We start from the raw sequence: 18,399 nt of genomic DNA on the forward strand, positions 1-18,399 counted from the left end.
AAGCCCCACATCAATTAGACATTTCTAACTAATGTCCTGTGAATATCTCAAACACAAAAACCAGAACTCATATTTTTCCCAGTATCACCCTTAACCCTCCACTCTTCCTAACTTCCCTGTTTGTGAGGACACCATCAGCTTTCTAGCTACCTAGGCTCATAACTCTGATGTCATCCTTATCTCCTCACTTTCATTCACCCTCCATATCCAACCAGTTGCCAAATTTTATAATTTTTATAAAAATACAACATCACTCACATACTTGAGGATTCAGGTCAAATCCTACCTTATACCTTTCTCCATCTGTCCCCACCCTCCCAGCTGCTCATACCTTCCTCTCTGAGATTGTTGTTTTTCAGTTGTGTCCTGTGGACCGTAGCATACCAGTACTGTCCATGGGGTTTTCTTGGCAAAGATACTGGGGTGGTTTGCCATTTCCTCCAGTTAAGTGACTTGCCCAGGTTCACACAATTACCAAGTGTCTGAGGCCAGATTTGAACTCAAATCTTCCTGACTCCAGGCCCAGCACTATACCCACTGAGCTACAGAGGTGCCTCCTGGGATTATCTTCCATGTATTCTGTACATATCTTGTATGTGCCTGGTTATTTCCATGTTCTCTCCCCCATTAGAATCTGAGCTCCTTGAGGACAGGAGCTGTTTTTGCCTTTCTTTGTATCCCCAGCACTTCGCCCAGTGCCTGAAGCTTAATAAGCACTTAATAAATACTGATTGATTGACTGTTTGATGTCATCTTTGCCATTACACAGTCAAAGCCGTAGTTCAGGCTCTCAGCACCTCTTCACCTGGACTATTATAATAAACTTCTGTTTGCTCATCCTGCCTCTGGTCCCTCCCCTCTTCCATCAGTCCTCCACAAAGCTTCCAAACTGATATTTCTAAACACAGGTGTAAACATGTCACTCCCCTTCTCAAGAAGTTCCAGTAGCTCCCTCTTGCCTCTAGGATAAAATATTCCATTTGGGATTCCTATTCTAAGGCACAGGGTGAGGTAAGATTATGCCCAGGCATCAGGGGAGATTCTTCACCTCCAACTCATAAAATCTTAAATCAAGTACTACCTCCTTTTCTAGGCCTGTCCTGGCCTCTTCCCTCCTTTCCTCTGAGCTCTTCCCATCCCTCAACCCCTCCAGTGCCCTATGCAGAAATTATTTTTCATTTACTTGTCTTTTTTATGTTTGTTTTCCTCCTTGATAGAATGTAAGCTACCTGAGGGCAGGGCCTATTTCATTTTTGTCTCTGTAGAACCATGTCTCAATAAATGTTGCAAGAAACCAGCGCTAGCATCTTGAAAACTTATGTTTTCTTATTTGACTTTTTGCTGCACCATTATCTCCTCATCCACATCTGAAGCCCAGGTTCTCACTTTACCCTGTGCCTTAGAATAGTAACCCCATATGGCAGACAGTAGTAATAATGAAAGTAATAATGAAACAATTCAAATGAACCCACATATATTAATTGCCTGCTATAGGCAGGGGGAAGGTTTAGATGTTAGGGATACAAAGATGATGAAAAAATATAGTCTGTGCTCTCACAGAGTTTACAGTAAAAGGAGAAGATAAAACATATATATATATATATATGTATATACACAGATATTACAGAAAGCAGAGTGTCATGGGAGCAAAGGAAAGCCAGGCAAAATGCTATGAGAACTCTGAGGATAGAAAAAGTAGTTTCACTTAGTTTCATTTATCTAGAACCTGGATAACCAAAAAGCTAAGAATGCTCAAAACATTAAAAAAAAATACTCTTCACTCTGTTTCTATGATGTAACCAAAGTCAACAAGCCTTATACTTTTAGAGTACATTTATTGGATCGGTAAAAATTGAGCCCAGCCTCCTATGCTTTCAATATGACTTTAGAGTATTCTTTTCCTCTCTCTGGGCCTCAGTTTCCTCATCTGCAGAGTGGGAGGAATGGACTGGCTCTCGGGTTCTTAGGCTTTTTGTGCTGTAGATCTCCTTTGACAACCTGGTGAAATCTATAGATCCCTTCTCAGAATGTGTTCTTAAATACATAAAACATACATAGTAATTATCACTAATATAAATATTATAAAATAAAATATGCATAGCAATACATAATAATTGATTACAAAGGAAACTATGTTGAAAAAGTTATCAATTAAAAATGAAACACAAGTTAACAGATCCTAAGAATTAGATGTATTAGTACTAGATGGTTTCTCGATGGTCTCTCTAGTACTAATATTCTATGTTCTGACATTCTCTGTTCTAATATCCAGTGCTAACTTTCTAAGCTCTGTGTTCCAACATTTTAGGTGCTTATGTCTAGCTACAGCATTCTGTGGTTTTATTGGCCAAAAGGTTAAGATTCATAATAAGGACCTTATAAATCCCTTGCAAGATCCTGAAATACCTTCAGAATCATCAAACTGAAATGACACTCTGTTCAGTAATATTTAGCTTTGTGATTTTTACAATACAGTTTTTTTAATTCTTAGAAAATTTTAATATATGTGGCATATATGTACATGTACGTATGGATATTCTACTTATTTGAGTTATATGTGTAAGATATATATAAGATATGTAATTCAAATGAGAATTTTATAAATATACTTTATACATGCTACAGTATATAATAACTCTCAAATGAATATTCAGCAAATTAGGCCGTAACATTCCTTACCCTTCACTGAATGAAGGAGACTTTTATTGTAATAAGTACTTTTTAACTTCCATAATACTTGAAGTTTTAAAGTATTTTCATACCTTTTATTACTAGGTATCCTGTGGGGGAATCACACTGATTGTTTGCAGATAATTATCTCTCTCTCCATTTTACAGATGGAAAGATGGAGGACCAGAAAGCTACAGTAAGATATCCCAGACTGATAAAGCAAGTTAATGTTACAGTCAGAACTAGAATCCATAAACAAAAAAACACAAACTGCTTGTACATTTTGGGAATCCCATACCAAAATGTTATATGTTGTATGTTGTAAGTTTTTAAAAATATTGGACAACTGGTGTAGTAGAGAGAACACAGGTCTTGGGGTTAGATGAATCGGGTTTGAATCCTGCCTTCAGTATAGTATAGCATGTCATGCCACTTTTCTGAGATTTATTTCCTCATTTATAAAATGAGAATTGTCCCTCCTCTAACAAGTTACCACTTGGCTTCATTGTGGGCAAAAACCTTTGGGATCCTAGAGTCTGAGCCGGAAGGGACCTCAGAGTGTATCTAGTCCAGCCTCATTTTACAAAGGAGGTCCCTGAGGCCAGGCCAGGTTAAGTGATGTAGCTAAAGTCACACAGGTCTTAGTAAAGTTTAATTCCTGTCTAAATAAAAGTTACTGTCATGAACTATGATGTCTGGTTTTGATGCTGTCCTTTGTGGATCTGGTTCATATTGTGAACTTCTTGAAGTCAGGGGACAGGTTTTCTTGTTGTATCAAAGCTCCTAGCTGGGCAGTGGCAGCGTGATGGTGATAGAATCTTGGAAGCTTAGAATGTAAGGTCTAGAAGGAGCTTCCCTAGTCTCTTCCCTCATCCCTCCTCTTTATTGTTCAGAAGGAAAAACAAGAATTATGATGATGGTGGCGGTGATGATGATGACATTTTGTGAATGACAAAGAGTGTTCCTCAGAACCCCTATGGGATATAGCTTGTCCCAATGTGTTTGCCCCCATATGAGAGATGAAGAAACTGAGACTCATCAAAGTTAAGTGACTGGCCCAAGGTCACCTAGCTGGGTCAGTGGCAGAGCCAGGCCTAGGACCAAGGTCTCCGGACTCTGAGTCTAGTGCTCATTACAAGTGTGCCTTCCCAAAGTAATAATGATGATGTGTCCTTCCTTAAGACTTATTGTCCTGGCCGTAACATTTTATTTCCTTTCTTTTTCTCAGGAATGTTGCAAGTGGTAGAGAAAACCTCAGCTATTTTGCCTCTTGTCTTTGCTTTTTATCTTTTTCTATTGGGAAATATGTGAAGAGAAATATTTTCATTGGATTTGGGGTAAATCATGGAAACCCCCAATTGACTTAATCAGGAAATGTCTTTCTGCTTTCTCTGCTCTGGCTAATTTTCCAATAGGTCAGTTGTTGACTACTTTCATGGAGTCTGGATCCACCAGGAAGAGCCTCTGATTCCAGGAAAGTCAGAGCAGATTTGAGGTTTGGCAGAACAAGTGTCTCCCTCAAAAAGTTGTACTCATTGGGATTTCTCATCCTAGCCTTTGTTCTTACCATGGTGCTAAGAGGTTCTGAGGTCATAATGATTCATACTCATACAGCAGTGTAAGGCTAATAAAGTGCTTTCATCACCACAATCTATTGGAGAGGTTAGTGGAAGAATTGATATCCCCATTTTGCAGACGAAGAAATTGAGACTCAGAAAAGCAAAGTGACTTGTTCAGGGTGACATGTAAATGGTGGAGCCAAGACTTGAACCTGGATCAGAACCATACTCTTCCGGTGCTGACCAGACACTCCATTGTTCCATTAGAAACCATCCTATTTCCTGGTTCTCATGGGAAAAAAAATGTCCCTCCCTCCTTTCAGTTAAATTGAATTCATTCTGTGTTGGGAATAGGGATGGAAAGATGAAAAATGACTTAGTCCCTGACCTCAAGAACTTTATGATTTCACAGGAGGATAAGATGTACTCAGACAGCTGCCATACAAGTTTGTTAAATTGAATAGATTGTGCTAAGTGCTTAGGGGATATTTTAGTAAAAGAGAATAAGAGGTTTGGAAGGAGATGTGGTTATCAGGGAATCTTTCATGGAAGAAACAGTATTGGGAGTTGGTCTTTGATGGAAAGGGGGAAATTTCAATGAGGGAAATGTAGAGGGAGTCCATTGCAGGCATGGGGCGGGGGTGGGGGGGTGGGGAGGGATGATACGGCCTATTCAAATGCACAGAGGCAGGAAGAGCCAGAAGTAGATTGGGGAATGGTAAGTAATTAATTCATTTTGGCTGGAAAGGAAGGAGCCAAATGTAGTAGGCCTCAAATTCCACCCTGAAGAGTTTGTATTTTTTCTTAGTGATAATAGGGAGTTTTCATTTGTTATTGTCAAAGGATGACAATGAAACCCTGAACTAGCTTGGGAGCAATTGAATGGAGGGATTTCATCATTTCTTATGGCACATCAATACTTAATTACACTCATCTACAACAATTTGTTTAGGTCAATTCACAATCAAGGGGCATCTACTTTGTTTCCAGTTTTTTGCTACTTCAGAAAGTGATACTAGAATATTTGGCCTATCTATCTTTGATCTCCTTGGGGTATAGGTCTGTCAATGGGATCTCTGGGTAGAAGGGTATAATCAGTTTAATAATTTTCTTAACATAATTTCAAATTGCTTTCCAGAATGGCTGGAAAAATGTATAACTCCATCAACAGCATATTAATGTGTCCGTTTTCCCATGACCCTTACAACATTGATCATTCCTCTTTCTTGTCATCTTTGACAGTGAAACTTCAGAGCTGTTTCCATCTGCATTTATTTTTATTAGTAATTTGGAGCATGGTTTTTATATGGTCATTTGTAGTTTGCCATTCTTCTTTTGAAAACTAATCATGTTTTTGGACCACTTATAGGGGCTAGTACTTGGTCTAATGTAAAGTAATTTCAAGACACAGAGAGAGAGACCTCTAAAAACTTGGAGGACAGGAGAGGTCGCATGAAAGAAGTGGCAGCTGCCTATGCCTTGAGGAAGCAAGGGAGCCTATAAGGTAGAAGTGAGAAAGGAATAAGTACATGGAATATAAGGTCTTTGAGGGCAAGGACTATTTGTGTTTTTTTCCTCCATCCCCAGGGCTCCTGGCATATAATGAATGATTAATAAAATGCTTGTTGATTGATTGAGTCCATATATGGGGGACCACTTATGCAATTGTACAGAATGAAGGGATGGAATGCTGGGTACAGGTAACAGCTAAAAGCTGAGTTCTCTGGGAAGGGAGAATTCATGAAGGGGATGATATAACTTTAGTCTGGACAGGAAGGCTCTGTCCCAATTATGTAGGACCTTAAATGCCAGGCTGAAAAATTTGTATTTCATTTTAAAGGTGTAAGGCATTAGATATATGAATAGGGATGTGTGTATGTTGATATGTGACATGATCAAACCTGTGCTTTAAAAATGTCAATTTGTCAGTAGTATGGAGCATGAATTCACAAAGGGAGAGACTGGAATTGGAGAGACTGATTAGGAGGTTACTGAAAAAGTCCAGATTAGAGGTGATGGGAGTCTATAGTAGGAGAGAGGCTGGGTCAGTAGAGAGAAAAGGATGGATTTTAGAGCTTTTTTGGAGGTAGAATAGACAAGACTTGGCAACTGATTTGGTTAAGGAAATGGTAGAAGTTGAAGTTGACTCTAAGGTATGAGCCTAGGTGACTGGAAAGATAGTGGTACCCCTAACAGGAATAGGGAAGTGTGGAAAAGGGATGGGTCTGAGGATAAACAGGAGTGCCACTTTTGGAGATATTGAATTGGAGATGCCTATTGGGCATGTAGGTGGTGATGCTCATTAAGGAAATTGGTAATGTGGGACTAGAGTTCAGAAGAAAGATTAGGGGTGGTTATATACATTTGCAGAGGTGATAATTGAATACATGGGAGTTGATGAAATCCCCAAGATAGAAAATATAGAGAAAACAGACAGAAGCTGGGGAATGTGCACTCTGGAATGAGATGATGAATCAGCAAAAGAAGCTGAGAAGGAATAGTCAAACAAGTAGGAAGAGAACTAGGAGGAAGAAAGAATAGTACAGTAGCTGTTAGAGAGTTGCTTAATAAATCCTTTTTCATTGATTAAATGGTCATTCAATAAAGGAGGAAGGATTTATTACATACCTAGGTAACAGAATGAAGCCCAAGAAAATGGATTGAACAGTTAAGAGAATACCTTGGGAGAAGGTAGTTTCAATCAAGTGGCAAAGTCAGAAATAATATTTGGAAGGTATTGAGAAATGAATGAAAAGTGAGGAAATTGACACAGGGAGTGTAGATTACCTAAGAATTCAGCTGTGAAAGGGTGAAAGAGAAAAGCCTGTAGTGTGAAGGGATGGCAGTCAGGTGAAAGGGTTTTTTTTTTTTTTTGGTTTTGTTTTGTTTTTAGATGGGGGAGATTGGGCATATTTGTAGGCATCTGGGAAAGAATTTCTGGATTAGGGGAGATTGTCATGGGGTCAGAGACAGAGAGAGAAAAGACAGAGAGACAGAGAGACAGAGACAGAAACGGAGAGAGATAGTGTGAGCAAACTCTCAGACGAGATGAGAGGAGATTTCAGGAGTTAAGTGGAGAGTTGCCTTTGGAAGGAAAAGGCCTACTTTTCTCAGAGAAGAGAAAATTGGAGGATGAAAAAGCATAGGGTAGAGGGGAAGGGTTGAGGACCCTGGAGTTACTTAGGAACCTTGGGTTTGAAGACCTAGGAAAGATTTGGAATAGTTGTGGTGGAGAGTGTGATAAAGGGAAAATCAGGGAATAATAGAATTGCCCCGTAGCCACAAGGGGCCTTCTTAGAGCTAGCATACCAAATAATGTAAACTGTGAAAGTCCCTTTGAAATTTCAAATTCTATGCATATGCAAAAGCTTAATTACGTGTCATTCCTCAAAAATCTCTTTATTCAGAAAGATGAGGAATGGGGTGTTCTAACTTACAATACAACTTTATTTGAATTTCCAGTTTTCCAAGAATCAGAATACTGTACAACAAAAATTAAAAAGCCCTTAAGTAGCTTACAGTGTTGTTGGGGAAGATATATTTGGAGAAATTAAAGCTGTGATATGTCCAGTGGTTGTACATAAAATTTGCTGCAGAAAGGGAGAGATCCCTGTAGACTCGGGTGAGGAGGTGAGGCTCCAATTGGGCCTTAAACTATGGGCAGGGCTCAGATAAGCAAAGAGGAGGGGGAAGGGTGATTTTAGGGGGAAGGGTGATTTTAGGTGGAAGGGAACGGCCTGAGCTCAGGCCTGGGGCCAGAATTGTGATATATTGGGGAGGAGGGGGCAATAAGGAAATCAGTAACATTCTTCTATCCTTAAATGTTGGCAGGAAAAAAGATTATAGGTAGTCTTTCTTCCTCACTACTTCTAGTGTCTGGTTGGCATTCTTTCTTATGTACAACTTTGGCTATGATCCATTCCTTTTTGGAAAGGAAGGGCAGCTGATTACTTCAATAAATCACCCTTCAGCGACTTCACACTACCTTACAAAGATTGGGTCCTTCTGCACAACTTTGGAGAAGAGACAGGACCCAAGTTAGAAACTAGGGGATTTCTAGGAAATTCTAGAGACAAGTGCTTCTGGAATGCTGAGGCAAGTCGTCCTCCCCCCTCCCCCTTCTCCCTGGCAATCTTCCCCATCGAAGGAAAGATAAAATTATCATCTGCTGGGGTTCTTAACTTGGGGTCCATGAACTTTTTTTTTTGTTTTGATAAGTATTTAATCTGTTATCTGTATAGTATTTCATGCATTTAAAAATTATCCTCAGAAGGGGTCACCATAGGCATTACTGGACTGCCAAAGTGGTCCAGGACGCAAAAAAAGATAACCCCATGATTAGAATTTAGCTCTTATTTAAGAGGTTATTATCCTAATGACCCTTCCCCCCCATGACCTTAAGTCTAAGGAGCCAGGGCAAAGTGGGACCCCCATATTTGGGGCATTACAACTTAGACATGACTTTTCACAAATTAGAACTTAGATGGGTTACCTCAGTTCTGTACGGAGAAATTCAGAACCTGTGAGATCCTACTTTGAGGGACACTCCAGGGTCAGATGATTCAAATGATGACAAGGTGGAGGAATGACAGGTATTGATCAGTGTATTATATTTATCTCTTTTGACCCGTCACCCCACCACATACACAGTGTAAGTAGGTCCTTAATACACCCTTGTTGAATGAATGACTACCCAAATGAATAGCAATTTGGAGAAAGGCCTTAATGGAAGAACTCAGGATTTCCATGATGACACGGGGCAAAAACTTGCTTAACAGAAAGGCCCAGTCGATTGAAAAGAGGCCCATTACTTTTCATTCCCATCTCCAACTCCTCTATATGTACTCGCTGCTCAGGCTCCTGAGAGCCGGGAGAGCAGGCGTGCGAGCCTGCCTGTTGCACCCGCCACCACCGCCACCGTGACAGCGCGGGCGAGCTGCGTGCTCCCCTTTTCCGCCGGGCTCCCGGGCGCCCCTTCTATGAGCTCCGCCCCCCTTGGAACGTTGCAACGTCGGAGCGTTCCACCGGTTGCTACATCGTAGCGAGGGGCGGGGCGCCTGTCAGGGAAGCCGGGCGGGCGGGCTGGGGCTGCGGCTCTGCCGTGCCAGCGCCAGACCCGCCGCCCCGCGCCTTCCCCAGCTCCGCGCCACATTTTCCTCGGCCCCACATCTGCTCTCCGGCCCCGGTCCTCGGCTTCCCGCCGTGCCCCTCCGTCACTCAGTAATGGAACTGCTGTGCTCTGAGGGGGCTCGGCGGACGCCCCGGGCCGGGCCGGACCCTCGGCTACTTGGGGACCAGCGCGTCCTGCAGAGCTTGCTCCGCCTAGAGGAGCGCTACGTTCCCCGCGCCTCCTACTTTCAGTGCGTGCAGAGGGAGCTCAAGCCTCACATGCGGAAGATGCTGGCATACTGGATGCTGGAGGTACCGACCGACCAGGACCCCCCGATCCCCCTTTCCCCTTTGCCCTCTCCCTTGTCCATGCTCCGGATACCTGGGCGGTCTGAATACTTCGGACTACCCTGACCGCAGCAAACCAGAGTGCCCGGCCAGCAGACCCCTTGACCCCTGTATCCTGGCCCTCTGACCCTGGCATCGTGCTCACCCAGCTCCTTATTGCCCTCTTCCACCATCCCCAACCCCTTCAGCTTCCAAGTTATTTCACTCCATGACCCTGCTTATCCGCATGGAGCCAGGACAGCTGCGCCCCAGGAGTGGTCGGGGTGCAAGGAATATAGAGTCTTCGACTTCACCCCGTATCTACCTTTCCCCGTCCCGAAACCATTCCCTTGGCTGTGCCGCCTCGGGCTCCTCTCCGCCCTCCCCCCAAATCCCAGGGCCGGTTCCTGTCCCTGGTTGCGGGGTGGGGGTGGGGGGCGGTTCCGGCAGACAGGGAAATGAAAAGTGCGGGAGGAGGGGGCAGGAGTGTCTCCTCCCTTCCCCGGGTGGGTGTGTGGAGGGGGGGGCGGGTCCCCATTCTCCCGCCATCGCGGGTGCCTCTTCCGCCGCGCGCTCTGCTCCCCCCCCCCCGTCAGGGGGCCCGGGACAGGGGGAAGGAAAAAGGCTCGATGTGGAGTCACACCGGAGTCATCCAGCTGCTCTCTCGGGGGCAAGGTCCAGATTCACACAGGCTAAAGGAGGGGCCCCTCAGACCTGCACCCACAGGGAAAGGAGAGAGTAGGCAACGCTGAGGAAGTGAGGGACTCCTGGGGGAATGGGGAAGAAGGGGGCCCGATTTGGGAAAGGGTGCAGCCTCCTCTCCCATCGGTTCTTTTGGTCACCTTTTTTCATTTTCTCCGCTAGTCCTCTCGGGTTCTCCAGCCCCTTTCCTTACCTCTCGAGCCCTGAAGTCCCCACCCCTTTCCTTCCTGCCCAACAGTCACTGTCCCCTCTCCCCAAGGTGTGTGAGGAGCAGCGATGTGAGGAGGAGGTCTTCCCCCTGGCGATGAACTACCTGGACCGCTACCTGTCCTGTGTCCCAACCCGCAAGTGCCACCTGCAGCTTTTGGGTGCAGTGTGCATGCTGTTGGCCTCCAAACTCCGGGAGACCACACCATTGACCATGGAGAAGCTATGTATCTACACTGACCACTCTGTCACACCCCACCAGCTCCGGGTAACATGCATAGGCACCTCTACTGCCCTCCCCCCCCATAGCTATACTTATTCTGTTCATCTTCCTCCCAATTCCCTCCTTTACACATATGAGCAGTTTGGAGGGGAAAATTGTATGACTGACAAAAGTCTTTGCTATGACCTGTCCTGAGAAAGAACATGGTTGTGGTCATGTTCTTTACTGGCTGAGAGGATCTGGGGTGAATCAATCTACAGGGACAGTAGGCAGTAGACAGGGTAACCCCCCAGCACCAACATCAGCCATCCCACTGAACTCTTCCTTCTGTGGGATTATTCCAACAGGTTGTTGCTTCTTGGTTCTTTTTCAGAGCCAGAAAGGTATTTCAGGTGTTGTCTTTTCTTGGCTAGTAATGGTCTTCTGAATCTCTCCTTGTCTGTATAGTAAAAGGGAGTTTTTTTGCCAGAGAATTTGCAGGGACTTAAATCAGGAGACTTGGATCTAGTTTAACACTGTGAGACTATGGGCAGACAAATCATTTAACCACTCTGAGCCTCAGTTTCCTTATTTGTAAAATGAAGACACTGAGTATTTATATTGACCAACCTCACAGGATTGTAGGAAGTCTTTTTTTTGTTTGTTTCCTTTTGTTTTTTGGTAAACCTTAAAGTGGTAAAGAAATTTGGAGTTGTTATTAGTACTCCTGCTTCCTCCTTCTTTCAAGCCCTCCTCCCCCCCCCTCTGTCCTTTAGTGAGACCAGTTCAATCCAGTAGGGATAGTGACTTGTTGGTGACTTGTACTTGCCAAGGTAGGATTTAGTGTTGTCATAATTTAGATTTGACCTTGTTAGAGAAAAGAAAAACTTCAGGATTAAAGTCAGAATCTGGAAGTGGGGACAGTACTAATCAAGGCCTGAGGTGCTTCATTTCTTCTCTTTCTAAGCCAGGAAGACAATTCCAGCCCCGGCCTTCATTCTCCACTTCCTCTCACCCATACACCTTAGGGACTCTGTCCCCTGCAGAGCTGGTCTAGGGCTAAATAGAAAAAAAAAATCTACCCCATTGCCTAAGGTAAGAGCAGGGTAGCCTGGGAGGAGGGCTGCAGCTGCTTCCGATGTGATAATGATGCTCCCCTTCTGGCTGCCCCTCCCTTTCTGACCACTGGTCTTTCATAACTTGGTGGGGAGAGTTCTGCTACCTCTGTATTTCAGGATGCGGCTCCCTGGCCTCTTGCTGGGAACTGTGTGGGACTGTTATGATTCTCTCTTCTCTTGGCTTGGGGGAGGGTGAGGACTGAAATGTGAGGGGGAAGAAGAGAGAGCCCTATATTTCTCTAGATCCCCAGGAAAGGTGAGAATGGAGAGTGCTAGTCCTTTTGGATCTGGATGGAGTCATTCAACTCTTGTGGTTAGTGCAAAATAGGGGCAAATTGAGGAAGGGGGGGAGGGGAAGATTTGTGTATGACCCCCTCCAGAGCTGGTCTGCTGCCTTTTATCCTGACCCTGGCTCAAGTTCCCAGGGTCTGTATAGGGGAAGTCCATATAAGTGCCTACTATGCCACTAATGCTTCAAAGTGTTTGAGCTGACTAGGTGGATTGGCAAAGGGACCTCACGGTTTGACCCTGAGTGCCCGAGGACTGGCTAAAGGAGAGTAATTTGGCCTTAGTGAATGGTAGGGCAGAGCTGGCTTTCTCTTCTTGGGCCAGATTTCCAAGACAGAAAGAGGAAATTGGGGTGGAATTGGGGAAAGAAAGAGGACCAAATGGCCCTTTGGGATGTGAGTCTTGAGTTTTTTGGGAGCCACTTCTGTCCTGGAACAGATTGGTTTTCAAGGTGCTGTGAGGGTGGAGGAGCTGCTTATTTTGTTGAGGTCTTTGGAGATTGTCGGCTTGAAGATAGAGATAACAAGCCACACTGATATAGGGCTTTAATGTTGGCAAAGCAGGTAATGTGAATACTGTTTCCTCATTTTACAGATGATGAAACTGAGACTCAGCCAGGGGATGTGACATGCCCTTCATATAGCTAGTGTCAGAACTAAGGTTTGAGCTAAAGTCTCCCAACTCCTTGGCGTCCACTACTTTTTCTGCTTCACCATTCTGGGTAGTAATGAAAATAATAACTAATATTTATATAGTGCCTGAAGCTTACAAAGTATACACACACACACACACACACACACACATGCACATACATACACACATACACATATGTATAACACATATATATGCATGCACACATGTATAATTTTATTTGGGTAAGGGTAAGCAGGATACAGGAAATTAGGATGAGGTCATAAATTTGTCAGAAGAGACAAAAATATTCCCCACTCATACCCGTCTTCCTGAGTAGGGGAGAAGAGTCATGCTAAAATTATCTCTGAAAGCCTAGCCTAAACTCGGAGAATGTCAGAGTTGGAAAGGTTATGTGAATCAATCTCTTCCTTTAGTAGATAAGGATATTTGAGAGCTAGGGAGGTGAAGGACTTGCTGAAAGTTCTCCAGGTAAGTCAAGGGTGGAGTTGGCTGAGGTGGGCCAGGACAGTGCTTTTCTCATTATACCATACTGCCCTAAAAGTGAAGGTTTTTTTCAGGAGCTCTCAGCTGCTTTGGGAGTGATTGGGGGATTCCACTTCTAAGCACTTCTGAAAGGGCATTAGATAGCTGCCCTTTCCAATCCTCAGGAATATTTCTAGTTCTCTCTTGATTTTCACATAGGGGAATAGAGTCCTAAGCCTCAGGCCAGCATTTCTTTGTGGGGGCCAGAGAGCAGCTTTTGGCTTGATTCATTGTAAGCCAGGAAGGTCTTGGCTTGGTGCTGTGGTGGGGTGGGGACAGAGTGAGGCGAATTCTAGGCTGAGTTAGGGAATCCGTGAGCTGTGGCTAGCTGCCAGGAGGAAGAGGCCTGGAGAGGGTGGGGGCTTGAGGGTGTGTGTGTGTGTGTGTGTGTTGTGTGTGTGTGTGGGGAGAATTGCCATTTCTGTTTCAGTAAGGGGTCAAACCCCTAAGTTTCTTCCTGAGATAAAAATGGTGAAGAAATCCTCGTGTGCAATTCGGAAATGGGGCCAGGGCTGGGAACACAAGACAAGAGGATTGGGGAGGGGAGGGCAGATGGGAGTGTCCTGACTAAAGGTGTCTTGGTTGAAGGGACTGTCTTTGACAGAAACCTCCAATGCAAATTCCCCACAGCCCTCTCAAATACCCATGGTCTGTATCCCTCATAGCAAGTTGGCACACTTGGTAACAGGAGAGCTTTCTGCTTCCTCACCTGGTGTCATTTCTGCCTAGAGCTGCTCTGCCCTCTGGCTGTGATGGATGGGTGGTGCCCACCTCCTTCTCTGCGCATGCTGGGTTAGATTTACTGTTTCTGAAAGCACTAGGTCCTATTTCCCTTGGGCTCCCACAGTTGCCATGGGGGTCCTTGTCACCCCTTTGCCCCTCCCTGACCCCTGACCCTCAAACCCCACTATGGGGATGTGAGTTGGGTTGGGCAACTGCTCCTTTGAGGAACCTCAGGGGGTAGCTGGGTTGCTGTGTCATGGGAGGGGTGGCTTTGGGGCTGTCTTGAGCTGACCTGAGCAATGTCTCATTTCTTCAGTGTCTTTGGAGCTGAGGGAAGGGAATAAGTTCTCTGCCTCCTTCTACCCTGTCTGACCAGGTCCCTAACTCCACACTCTCTTGAAGTTGTGAAGATCTCTGACATGCTCTGACAATGTCTTATTCCCCCACAAAGCCTGTCCTAGTACCTCATCTGAGATGTACAGGGCTCTGCTCCATTCCAGAAGTGGCTACACTTAACAGTGGTATGAGACAGTATTTTCCATAAGTTGGAGAAGTGCCTTGAAGCTCAGAAAAGAAGCAGGGCATGCCTGAATTATTCCCACCCTGAGAGAGAATACTTCAGCATTCCAATATGCATCTGCTTCCCAGTTTGCCCACAATCCCCAGGCTCTCCCTAGATAGAATGCCTTGATCTCTCGGCCTAGTCAAGGATTAGGTTATGCCATCTCATTCAATCCCAGTCACTAAGTCTTATCTGCCCTCTTCCCTGACTGCTCCTAGGACTGGGAAGTGATTGTCCTAGGGAGGCTCAAGTGGGACCTAGCTGCTGTGATTGCTCACGACTTCCTGGCACTGATTCTGCACCGGCTTCCAGTGCCCCTGGACCGACGGGCATTGGTCAAGAAGCATGCCCAGACCTTTTTGGCCCTCTGTGCCACAGGTAAGACCCCCTTTCCCTTCTCCTGTACCTTGGCCTTGTTGTCTGTACCAGCTGGGATTGAAGTAGATGTGGTGGGGAAGGCAGACTCCAGAATTTTTCTGTTAGGACTAGATGCTCCATCTGCACCTCATATCATCCCATCTCTAACCCTACCGCTAGAGAGGGCTGTTTTTCTCTTACAAAAAATGCTACATTGTCCGATGAGTGCCTGAGTCTGATTATCTCTAGGGAAAGAGCCCACAGTCTTCCTCTCTTACAAGTGTTTGATATTGCCAAATAGTTCCCCTCTGGCCATCCCCAAAGTTTTCTTGCTTTAGTTTCACCCTATTCTCTTATTTCCATGAGGCAGGAGAGTATTTGCTTTCTGGGGGTTGCTGTGACCTCCTAGATCCCTCATTCCCCACAAATAACCCCCACTCTCAATCTCTTTCTAGATTATACTTTTGCTATGTATCCACCCTCCATGATCGCAACTGGCAGCATTGGAGCTGCCGTGCAGGGCCTGGCTGCCTGCCCCTTGTCTTCCGATGAGCTGACAGAGCTGCTGGCAGGGATCACAGGCACTGACGTGGTGAGTGCCAGGCAACAGAGGTGGGGTCTGTAGTTCAGTGATTCCCCACATCAGACTAGCTCTGGAGGTGGTGTTCTTAGAGCAGCCTGCAGGGGGAGATGCCTTTCAAATAGCCAGGGTCTCTGACTCTGCTATGGCTGAATAAATAACTTCCATCTCCGTTTCCCAGGGAGGGTTTGAAGCTTCAAATCTCTTGCTCTGTCTTGGGGGGAGAAAAAACAAACACACCCCAAGTGGCCCACTTCTAAGCGTAAAAGGCCCTCTCTCTATTATCTCCCCTCCTTGCCAGGGACTGTGGTGAAGGGAGGAGAATACAGCACCATTGCTTGCCACATCCTCTTGTCAGTTTCTGAGAATCGATGGCAGATTCCCGGGGATGGGCTGTGGCCTGAGCCTGCCTTGTTTCCCCTCCTACCCATCCCCTCCCTTTCAAATGTGGTAATAATAATAATAATAATGATAATAGCAACTGGCATTTATGTAGCATGCTTTGTACACATTATTTCCTTTGAGCCTTAAAACAACCCTTCAGGGTAGATGTTGTTATTCCCATTTTAGAGATAAAGAAACTGAGGCTGAGAAGTTAGGTGACTTGGAAATGGTTACATAGCTGGTAAGTGGCTGAGCTGGGTTACAAACCTATGTCTGGACTTGCAGTCAGGATTACTGGGTTTCAAATCCTCCTTCTGACTTTTACTAGCTGTCACTATAGGTAAGTCATTTAAACACTGTAAGCCTCAGTCTACTCATCTGTACAATGGGGATATATCCACAGGACCAAACCCAAAAGGTTGTTGTATGGCTCACATTTGAAAAACACTCAAAAAGTATTTTGCAAATGATAAATTGCTACGTGTCAGTTATTATCATCCACTATACCATAATTCTTCAAAGCTCACCCCTCCACCAGCCAAAGCAAATGGGAACACATAAGAGAAGGCTGGAAGTGACCTTCTTTCCCCTTCAGAGCTCCCTTGTACCCCTCTCTGTTTACCTCCCTTTGCCCTTTTTAACTGTTCTCTTTCTCTTTGTTCTAACCCCAGGATTGCCTGCGTGCATGCCAGGAGCAGATTGAAGCCGCTTTACGGGAAAGCCTGCGGGAGGCTGCCCAAGACACAGCAGTCACAGTCCCTAAAGCTCCAGAATATTCTGGAAACCAAGAGCCTAGTCAGACCAGTACCCCAACAGAAGTTACAGCCGTTCACTTGTAACTCCTCCCCTGTCTTCCCCATCCCTTCTCATGGGCCACACGAGGGAGGAAGGAACAGCAAAGATGGTCAGCCCAGCCCAGCCTCTGCTCAGACAATCACCTTTACCATCAGCTGGATGTCTGGGCCCAGGGAACCATGGCTCCTGTTGAGCCAGAGTTTGAGAGGGGGCAGATTCTGCCCCATGTGTGGGCCTGCCTAGTTGGTGAGATAGGGAGCTAGCTAAGCTCTTCCTTCTCATTTTATTTTTGCCAGTTTCTCTGTCAGTAGTTTGATCAGACCAAGGCAGAATTGTTTAGTTGGCTCTTCCCTTCCCCAAAGGCATTACCTTTTCCCCTTAACCACACCAGGGGTATTTGCATTTAGACTTGAAGACTTAATTCCAAGCCTGCCAAGTGCTTGGAGGAAAAAATTCTGGCTGGGGGTGGGGATCCTCCCTGGAATCTTTTGGTATAGCATAAAGCCAGCCCTGGGGAAGAGAAAGGCTCAGGCCTCATTCTTGGGGACCTGCAGCCTGATTCCTCCTTGAATTGCTTCCTACTCAGCTTGCCAGGTGTACATCCTGATGTCAAGTCAGGAATGGGGGGGTGGGGGGAAGGCTCCATGGATTAATTTATTATGACAAGGTGCAACACAGTGCTCAGAGTACAACGTAGGAGGGGAGGGGGAGCCTTCCTCTGCCCTCTAGAAAGTGATCCTTTTTGTCGACGTGCCTCCCCCCACCTTCCTTCCTCCCATCCCATCCCCCGCATTTGGCTGGAAAGACTTAGTGCCAAAGATGCTGCTACAGCCTGGGGGGGGAAGGGGGGCGGGGAAGAGAGGGGCTGCAAATCCATTTTCCTCTAGCCCTGCTCTTTGAGGTGTGGAAAAGATGAATGGACTCTAGGGGTAACAAAGCCTCTCCCAGGAGAGGAAGGCAGACCCTGTTCTCTGCACAGGTGTCCCTGGGGCCACAACTCTGGTCCAGCAGGGACATCCCAGGGTCTTCAAGCTACCTGAATAAAGATTCTGGATCACACCAAGCTTCAGGTCTTTCATGAACTGGGGGATGTTTTGGGGAAGGGGTAGTTTGCTTCTTGGATAGGAGTCCAAGGAGTGGGCAGGAACAGAAGCAATGGATTTCATTACTCAGGAGGAGGCCATGGAGCCTGAAAGAGGCTCAGACTGGGCTTTCCTTGACCAGGGCTCCCCACTCCTTGTCATACCTGTCTGGAGCTTGCTAAGGAATTGTTTCCATTATAGCTCTAGTATATAGCCCATAGCTCCAGACTGACTGACCCCCTTTTAACTCCAATCTGCCAAGTCTCTAGGGAAAAAGTTCTGCTACAGAATATGTTCTTAAATGATCTGAGGTCCACTCCAAACCCTGAGATCTCCAGATTCCTCAGTAAGGACAGGACATGGAAGCCTAGGCCATAATTAATGACCTGGTGTACCTAGGTTCCTATCTTCTCAAGTCTTCTTCAAGTTAAAACACTCCCAGTTGCTTATAACCTAAAGTAAAGAAAGGGGAAGATTCAGAGAAACTTCTGCAAGGTTGGCTGTAGCAGAGTTGGGGAAGAATCCAGCCTTAATGGGAGGTATAAATGATACCTCAAT

At 45.5% G+C, this 18,399-nt stretch overlaps 1 protein-coding gene across 6 annotated transcripts in view; it reads left to right on the forward strand.

Moving 5' to 3' along the window:
* Positions 1 to 17,818, forward strand: part of CCND3 (cyclin D3) — a 121,416-nt gene extending 103,598 nt beyond the window's left edge. For 3 of the 6 annotated variants that reach the window (XM_020979745.2, XM_020979746.2, XM_078155365.1), the window contains 4 exons: positions 10,627 to 10,842; positions 14,862 to 15,021; positions 15,456 to 15,592; positions 16,636 to 17,818. In XM_020979745.2, the coding sequence (XP_020835404.1) occupies positions 10,672 to 10,842; positions 14,862 to 15,021; positions 15,456 to 15,592; positions 16,636 to 16,803 (636 nt within the window). In that variant the 5' untranslated portion in view covers positions 10,627 to 10,671 and the 3' untranslated portion in view covers positions 16,804 to 17,818. Of the gene's footprint in view, positions 1 to 9,266; positions 9,651 to 10,198; positions 10,422 to 10,626; positions 10,843 to 14,861; positions 15,022 to 15,455; positions 15,593 to 16,635 lie in introns of those variants that run through there. The other 3 variants (XM_020979744.2, XM_020979747.2, XM_078155366.1) reach the window with 3 other exon arrangements.
* Positions 17,819 to 18,399: the final 581 nt, after the last annotated feature.

Source organism: Phascolarctos cinereus, unplaced genomic scaffold, assembly GCF_003287225.1.
Source record: "Phascolarctos cinereus isolate Bilbo 61053 unplaced genomic scaffold, phaCin_HiC Scaffold_5;HRSCAF=322, whole genome shotgun sequence".
Taxonomy (NCBI): domain Eukaryota; kingdom Metazoa; phylum Chordata; class Mammalia; order Diprotodontia; family Phascolarctidae; genus Phascolarctos; species Phascolarctos cinereus.